Here is an 8955-nt window from a genome sequence, read left to right as displayed (position 1 = left end):
TGCTTCACAGAGGGTGCTCCTGCGGCGACAAAATCCAAGCACCTTAAAGGGCGTAAAATATTCAGTTTTTAGGGTGCTCCTGCGGCGACAAGCTGAAGCACCCTTTTGGGCGTAAAAATTTTTAGTGTGTATAGAAGAAGTATAATATCATACCTTTGTCTCACAAAACCACGTATAGGTATACCTTTAAATCTTTCGCGAATACGTTTACTGAGGACGCGAAAAATCTTCCTTCATTTGGGAGGTCGAGCTTTGAATGTTTGAAGATCGACTTTATGCATTTTCATCGAAGTTGGTCACACTTTTACCTTTCGCCCTTGTCTCCACTTCCTCTAGGAAGACGTGGTAAATTTTTCGTACTTTGGTCAGTGAACCGAAACTATATCAACCATGTTTCCTGACCAGACCGTAAGCTGTCAAGCCCTAGATAATGATACCCGCCTACGTACACCCGGAACTAACTAGTGCCGAGGAGCAACTGTGGTTCCTCAAGCAGACCAATTCAATATCACGTCGCGCTTTTAGATTGAATTACAGATTGAAACCCTTCCAGGTGACCTTCTTCTCGAGCGCAGCTCTCGCTTTCGGTTCGAAGCTGGTAACGGCGCACCCGCTAAAGTGTCGCGTTATGTAATGATAGAAGGTAAGCCGACCAGCGTCGTGGCTCACGTCAGGCCATATCGGATTTGGGTTTGGTCGCTTTTGTGGGGCGATTCACCTCGTAGCGGTGCAGGGGTAGGTCAGATGTGGTACACTCCACGGAAGAGCGGAGCGAGCCACTGAAGAATGTAAACATTGCCGATGACTACACAAGAATGATCTACAATAACGTATACCAGCCATTTTCGTTCGGGTAACGCTCAGAAAAATCAAAGGGTTCCTTTGTGGTCTGTCGATGGTTTTACGTTTTATTTTTGGCCATTGCCTAATTGTTTTCACAGGAATGATTTCGTGTTTGTTTTGAGGTAATGGCGCTTTGATTTTGTCGGTTTTGTTTTCGTTTTCACTAAGTAGCTTTGCGTGCACCCTTTTTTGTTAAAGACTAGAGTTCAGAACCCGTCGAACAATCCCATTGAACATGATGTGTTTATTTCACACATAGCCAAAAGAAAAAACAAAGGTCGTGCGTGCATTTCAAATAATTTGTTAGGAAACCTTTTGTCCAATCTCCGCCTAGATATGTGCCTGATTTGAAGCTACCAACCAGACAAGTTTTCTAAAATCCCAATGACAAAGACAAACTCTGTTGCCAGATCCCGGAAAAATTGGGCCCATCTCCCCGCGAGGGGGACTAGAGTAAATGCGTCGCATAGGGGGTGGTTGTATTGCGTTAACGTTTAGTGTTTGGGGAGTTGGTGGTAGTGAATGCGTTGTATCAGCAGCTTCTTGACGTAGTTTGAATGAGTCAAGGATATAAGGCGCGTTCGTAGCCTCCCATTCAGAAGTTGTAGATACTTTTCATTTCCTTACTGCGCGGTTTTCTCTGGAGTACCTGTTTAGTCTTTCAAGGACGGCTATGACGAACACTTGTGGGACTGCTCTCTACGGCATGCCAAGGAATGAGGCACACTGCGGTTGCGTGAAAGAACTCTTTACTTACATCTTCCAACGCGCTGTCGCCCGTCCGGGCATACACACACACACCATCACCAGAACACTCTGTCCCTCCCGAGTCCCGAGTCCCCGCGCGCGGTTCTTCAGCACCCAGCCCCCTCCTTCGCCTCGCTGCCCGCTGCCCGTAGTCTCCGCCAGCGCCATCTCTCGTGCCCCGACGTCCCCAGGTCCCGCGGCAGCAAAGCGTGCGCGGGGGAATCTCGGAGGCCATGCGTGGCCGGCGGGTGGCCGGCGGCGGAGAGGGCGCGAGGAGAGAGCTCGCGGCGAGGGGCGCCGAAGCGCTCCCCACATCTCTCCCCCCCTCAAGCCTCGCCCGCCGTCCCCAGAAGCAGCTGGTCGGCGGTCTCCTCCGATAGGTCCATCTCGTCGGCGTCCTCCGGCGTCAGGCTGGGCGAGTCGAGCGCGTGCCCCGGGCCGGCGTCAGTGGCCGCCCCCGGAGGGCCCGCAAACGGCTGCCAGGCCGCCCCGCTGTGTACCAGCAGGCTCCTGGGGGCCGGGTCCGGTGCCCCGATGGGTGGGGCGACGAGCGCGAGCCTGCCACCCGCCAGCCCCTGGTTCGCCGCACATTCCAAGGGCTCCCCGGACACCAGGCCGCGTGCGACGGCCGTGAGCAGGTCGGGGGGTGTGGCCATCAACACCCGCACGGCCGCCTCCTCGAGCCCGGCGGTTAGCCCGGCCGGCGCCGACCAACGAAGGCCGGCCGCGCCGGCAGCTGCGGCCCGCACCACCCTCTGGTTCCTCGCCGTCCGCTCCAGGTGCAGGGCGCCGATCCTGTGGGCGTCCCAGCTGACGACGAGGGCGCCGCAGGTGCCGCACAGCGCCCTCCGCTGCTCCTCGGAGAACGCCGGCGGCGGCTCGTCGTCCCGCTCCGCCTGCGTCAAGCCGCGGAACGGTGGCGGCCACCCCCTCCGGGACGCCCCGCGCTCGGGCCGGGCCTGGTCCCTCCAACGCTACCGCGCGCAGTAAGACACTGCCGCGCCGTCCGCGACCACCGTCCAGGTGGCCGCGCTCCGCAGCTTCTTCGTTCCGAGGGGGTCGACGACGCTGGGCCCGCCGCCGTGGCCCGGGCAACCCTGACCACCCCCCGGCCATTAGGTCTGACGCTGCCGGGCGGAGTCCACGGCCGTTCCCCCCCCCCCCCCTTGGTGGGCCCGGTTGCCGTTGCCGGCGGGGGGCCCCCGCCGACGCTGGCTGGGGTTTGAACCCGGAGGGGGGTTGGGACCCCGCCGAGTGTTATTCTTTCTGCCACGGCGGTTCCTGCAACGAACGGAGGTGTTACGCGCGGGCGCGAACTCTTACCTCGGCCTGAAATCGTAGCGATGGATGTGAGCCCTATCGCCGATCCTTCTGACAGTCGGTGGGGGACTCCCCCTTTCATCATCGCCAGTGCGAACATGATAGGCCTTGAGATCGCTAACGTGCACAGGACCCACCAGCTCGTCGCTTTCAAGCGACTGCATCTCATACGTGAGCAGAGTCGTCTGCGCCGTAATTCTGTATGGCCCTTGCCATTTGTGTGCGAGCGCTGCAGTGAAACCGCGTGCAGCTTTGCTGAGTGGGTGCGTTTTCCTTAGCACTAGGTCACCGATGTTGTACACAAGGTGACGACGGCCTTTGTTATACTGCTCGGCTTGCTCCATGCGCGCCACGTCGAGGTTCTCCCGAGCCGTGCGTTGCGCTGCCCAAAGGCGTTCCCGGAGCCTAGCCGCGTACTGCGACAGAGAAGGGGCGTTACCCGCCGCCGCGTATAGCAGCGCATTTTCCATTGGAAAAGCGATCTCTCTACCGAAATTTAGGTAACCTGGTGTCAAACCTGTTGAACTATTTACGGTAGTCCTAGTCGCGAAAGCCAGCTCAGGCAAACCCGGGTCCCAGTCCTTATGCTCCTTGGTTGTCGCAACTAGCATGCACTTCAGGTTCCTGTTCACCCTCTCAGTGATGTTGCTCTGAGCATGATAAGGACTCGTTTTCCTGTTCCGAATGTGCAGCGCTCGACAACAGTCTGAAAAGACTTTGCTTGTGAAATACGAAGCATTGTCAGTGATCAGGTCGGAGGGGAAGCCGAAACGAGTGAATGTCTCCACCAGCTTCTCTAAGAGCCGCTCCGAGGGTAGCTTTCTAAGGGGAAACAACTCCACCCACTTAGAAAAGCGGTTCGTTATAACCAGGATGAACTGGTTTCCTCACGCAGATCTTGGAAGGGGTCCCATTACGTCACACGCTGCAATCTGCCACGGGTAGCTGCTTTCCACCGGCTTCATGAAACCCACAGGCTTCCCAGCGCGCGGCTTCGCTACCTGGCAAAGAGGGCAAGCGCGGGAATAGCTCAGCACGTCTCTCCTCATGCCTGGCCAGGTCGCGACACGGCATAACTTGTCGTAAGTCTTACTGCCGCTGGCATGTCCTGCCAGCGCTGAGTCATGAAAGTACCGCATGAACCGTTTCCGCAACTTCCTCGGGACCACGACTCGAAAGGGGGATGAAACCGCCTCTTCGTCGTCCAGTTGGGGAAAGTAGCGAAGTAATAAGCCATCGTCGCCCAGCAGATACGCGTCAAACCCCTCAGCGTTACCGGTGCAAGCTACGCCGCTCGTTAGCCTTTTCAGCACCCGCTGGCACAGACCGTCTGCTTTCTGGGCCTCAATGAGCTCTTCCTTACTCACTACCTCCCCCCAAGACAGATTCCTTTCTGCCTCTGTTCTCGGGGGACGAGAAATCGCCGCTGCGAGATGCCGCTTTTCTTTCTCTTTGCGGCCGGCCTCGACTCCTCCGTCCGGCCCTTTCCTCCCCCTCTCGGGGCGGCGCGCGCCGCCGATGAAACCGCTCAACTCGGCGCGCGCGCTCCCGCCGCCTCCCTCGGGGCTGCTCGCCGCGCGTGCACCCGCCTCCAGCGGCGCGCGCGACAAAGCATCGGCTACCTTGTTGGTGCAGCCTCGGCGGTACTCGATTGTGTACGCGTAACGTTGCAACGTCAGCGCCCACCTCGCGAGCCTGCCTGCGGGGTTTTTAAGCCCCTTCAGCCACGTCAGTGCCTGGTTATCCGTCTGCACGGTGAAAACCGCTCCTTCTAGGTACATGTCGAACTTCGACAATGCCAACATGATAGGCAAGCACTCCTTTTCGGTTACGGAGTAATTCCGCTCCGCCGGTGTGAGCGTGCGGCTCGCGAAAGCGACTGGCCGCAGCTCGCTCTCGTGTTCCTGCAACAAAACAGCTCCCACACCGTAGTCACTAGCGTCTGTCTGCAAAACAAACGGTTTGTTCAGGTCGGGAAGGCGCAAACTAGCGGTGTCCGCTATTGCGCAAGCCAAAGAAACGAAAGAATCCTCTTGTTTCTTTTCCCAGACCCACTTTACGTTCTTACGCAACAGCTTGTAAAGAGGCCGTGCGAGTTCCGTACAGTGCGGTATGAACTGCCTGTAGAAAGCAACCATGCCCAAAAACCTTTGCAGGCTTTTCACGTCTAGTGGTCGAGGGTTACTAAGGATGGCCTGGAGCTTCTCATCGTTCGGTCTCAGGGTACCATTGTCCTCGACAAAACCCAACAGATCGACCTTAGATGATGCCAGCTGCACTTTCCTTGTGTTGATCGTCAGACCGGCCTTCCTCATGTGTTCCAGGACGGAACTCAAGTGCACGAGGTGCTCCTCAAAAGTCTCAGAATAGATCACCACATCATCCAGGTAGGCCATCGCATAGTTGTACCTCGCGTCCCCCAAGACAATGTCCATCAGCCGCATGAACGAACAAGGAGCGTTCGACAAGCCAAACGGGAGTCGAGTAAATTCGAAGAGCCCGCGGTGGCAGGTGAATGCGGTCTTTTCGATGTCAGCTTCGGACATTTGAATCTGCAGGTACCCTCTGCTAGCGTCCAGCACAGTGAAGTAGCGAGCGTTGGCCAGCTGATCTATCACCGACTGAATTCTCAGAAAATGGTACGCATCTCTCTCGGTCAGTGCGTTCAGCTTTCTGTAGTCTACGCACAGTCGTACTGAACCGTCTTTCTTCAGTGCCAAGACTACAGGAGATGCCCAGCGGCTTCGTGAGGGTCTCACTGCGCCTGTCTCGATCATTTCATCTAGTGCGCAGTCGAGGAGCTTCCTCTTATGGGCACTTATCGGCCTCGGATTGAACCGGAATGGCCGAGCATCACCCGTGTCTATCTCGTGCTCTAGCACATCTTTGAAGCCAGGTCTCTCGGTAAAGCAATCCGAAAAGGGGAGCAATGTCTCCGCCAACATTCGGCGCTGATCGTTGGATCCTGCAAAAGATGCGACAATCGCCTCGACCTCGGCACTCATCTTTCCTGACGCATCCCTCTGGCCCTCCGCGGCACAGTAGAGATTGCTTGCCGGCTGCGGTCGTAAACCGGGCGTCGGCGTGTTCGCGAAAGGAAAGAACTGGGTTAGCGGCCCGAACTGGTAGCCGTTCCTCCCCATGTCGAGCACGATGCCCTCCTTTGAAAGGAAGTCTCCCCCAGTATAACCGAGGTAGACAAGCCAGGCAGGTAAACAAAACGCTGCCTGCGCTTCTTGCCTTCCAAAGTGAGCGTAAGTCTAACGGCTCCCTCTGCTTTCGCTGACCCTGCTGCTAAGCTCAAGGGTGTCCCAGCGGACCTGACCCGGATTCTTCTTTTCCGGCAGGCTTCGAAGATTTCGTCCCCGATGAGAGAGACCGTCGAGCCCGTGTCGACCAGTGCAAAAAGCTCTTGACCGACTAATTGCACTCGCATGAATGGGGCAGACGAAGAGGGGTCTCCCTGCGCCCTGCATGCGGAGGGGGCCTGTTGCCCGTCGACGCCAGCTTCGGGGTGCCCTGGGGGCTCCCTCGCGCCCCCTCTGCCTGGCCCCCTCTTCTCGCTTCCCGCCGGCGACGACGAGCTACCGCCCTTCACCGTCGCCGGAGATCCGAGTTTCCCTGCGTGCTACGCATTTTCTCGGGGCATTGACGGGAAAAGTGGCCAGGCTTGTGACAGAACCAGCACAAACGGGCCGCTTCGTCCTGCTGCCCCCTTCCTAAGCCTGCGTTGTTTCTTTCAGAAGAGTTTGGGTGGCCGCCATTCGCTCCCCCTTGTCCTCCAAAGCCGGCGTTTTGCCGAGGGGTCGATCGGCGGTCTTCCAGCCCCGAACGGCGCCTTTGCTCGTAAGAGTACGGGTCTAGCGTCCTGAGAGTGGCGGAGTTCCCCACTGCAGTCTCTTGCCTCACGGCCATTGTTTCGGCCTGATGGGCGCTAGGCACCGGCGCTCCTGACCAAGCGCAACCCGGTTCGAGCGATTCTCCGGGCCTCGGCGGCAGCCTGTAGCGCAGCTCGGCGAGCAGATCCGCCTGAACTATGCGCGCTTCCTGTGCGAGGGCCTCGAGGTTAGGAAAACTCCGACCCCGCAAGTGCGGTCTAAAACGCGGGTGGCATTGCCTGCACACCCATGCTGCTTTGTCCGCGTCGGCTGCCGCTGGGTCGGCCCGTTCGTAGAGCTCCTGCATCGCCCGCACGTACTCGAGGAGGCTCTCCTCAGGGTGCTGCGTGCGAAGTGCAAGCTCGTCCCTCATACGGTGTTCGTAATCGGGTGGTAGGAACTCCGCGCGGAATCGGTCCTTGAAATCTGCCATCGACGTGAACGCCGGCTGGCAGCGCCTCCACCGCGCAGCGGTTCCCACCAGTGCTACGGGCAGGACTTGCCTCAGCACATCCTCATCCGATGCGCCTACCGCAGTCTGATACGAATCCAGTTGCTGCAGGTATTCGCAAACGGATTTCACGTCTCCGTAGCCGGAATAGGAGGGAACCTCGATATTCAAACGCGGCTTCGAGACTGGCACTACAGGACCCGCGGTGGGAGCCGCTGTCGCCGAACCGAGCATTCGGGTCATCTCCGCGAACATCCCGGTCATCTGCCTCATCATAGAGGCGAGATCTCCGGGCTGCAACTGATCAAAAGCCTCCTGCGCAGCGGCCACTGGGTCTCCCCCCGAGCCCCGCGGCTTCTCCGTCTCTTCCATCTCTCTCCGTGGGGTAGGAGCCATTGCCGGCGAACTACCCAACAAAAAGCTGGCTCAACCACGCCAAACTGTAGACGCGAAGATACAGAGCAAGCCGCGCTAACTACATACGCAACGCGCCACACACAAATCTACAATGTAAGCAAAAAAGGAACATCAAGACAATACATAGGACCAACGGGGCTGAACTACAGCCACATTAAAATACAAAAAAACTACAGTAGGAACACGTCAAAATACACAAGCGACTAATATCCCTACAAACGCTAAATACACTCGCAATGTAACCACTCAGGCCGTTACCCGAACAACAGAGAAAAAAACGCAAGAAAAACTTCAGGCATCTACAGCCATCGTAAAACCTAAGCAAACTAAAACACTGACCTCAAAACTAATTTACAAACATGCATCTACACGGCTCAAAGCCCTGGTCTCCCACTGCCAAAATGGTGCTTCCTTCCCGGAACAAAGGAATGCCGTCCCAAACCGCAGTGGGCCCCTTCCCGGCAGCCGCAGAGAGCAAATGTCCACGGGTGGGCTTGACATCAGCCCCACGTTGGGCGCCAGATGTGGGCCTGCTCTCTACGGCATGCCAAGGAATGAGGCACACTGCGGTTGCGTGAAAGAACTCTTTACTTACATCTTCCAACGCGCTGTCGCCCGTCCGGGCATACACACACACACCATCACCAGAACACTCTGTCCTTCCCGAGTCCCGAGTCCCCGCGCGCGGTTCTTCAGCACCCCGCCCCCTCCTTCGCCTCGCTGCCCGCTGCCCGTCGTGTCCGCCAGCGCCATCTCTCGTGCCCCGACGTCCCCAGGTCCCGCGGCAGCAAAGCGTGCGCGGGGGAATCTCGGAGGCCATGCGTGGCCGGTGGGTGGCCGGCGGCGGAGAGGGCCCGAGGTCAGAGCTCGCGGCGGGGGGCGCCGAAGCGCTCCCCACACACTTTAATTCATAATCTATTCCCCGTGCCTTTTTATCGTCAGCCATACTTACGGGACCATACGAATAATGTTTTAGACCGTGTCAAGCGTATGTGCGTGCCACCAAATGCCAAAACATTTTTCTTTAAGCTTCATTCGCAAACGCTTCCAGTTAAAACATGGCTGCGAGACAAAGGAATGTCGATCCCTTGGTCAGACAGTTGCCGCTTGTGCAACCAACCAGAAACTATTGACCACTGTTTTGTGCTGTGCCGTGACGCGGTGTTTTTCTGGGACGTTTTGCAACGGACACTAAAAAAGGACATTGACATCACCCCCTACACCATTCGCTTCTTGCCATTTGAGGACGTTAATCGGGTGCCGTATGACGTTTTTGTGCTCCTAGGTTTGTTTAGCTTG

At 57.4% G+C, this 8955-nt stretch overlaps 1 protein-coding gene and 1 long non-coding RNA gene across 2 annotated transcripts in view; one reads left to right on the top strand and one right to left on the bottom strand.

Moving 5' to 3' along the window:
- Positions 1–8955, top strand: part of LOC144161920 (uncharacterized) — a 94566-nt gene that overhangs the window by 74185 nt on the left and 11426 nt on the right. The gene's annotated exons all lie outside the window — the stretch shown is intronic.
- On the bottom strand, positions 1917–7482 carry LOC144162168 (uncharacterized). The gene is made up of 2 exons (XM_077692648.1): positions 6820–7482; positions 1917–2486 (listed from the first exon to the last, which is right to left on the bottom strand). Exons 1-2 carry the CDS (start codon positions 7480–7482, stop codon positions 1917–1919), a joined length of 1233 nt encoding a protein of 410 aa, XP_077548774.1.

The sequence above is a fragment of the Haemaphysalis longicornis genome, unplaced genomic scaffold (assembly GCF_048455015.1).
Source record: "Haemaphysalis longicornis isolate Haplotype H1 unplaced genomic scaffold, Haemaphysalis longicornis Haplotype H1 scaffold_12, whole genome shotgun sequence".
Taxonomy (NCBI): domain Eukaryota; kingdom Metazoa; phylum Arthropoda; class Arachnida; order Ixodida; family Ixodidae; genus Haemaphysalis; species Haemaphysalis longicornis.
This window is presented reverse-complemented; position numbering and strand designations above follow the sequence as displayed.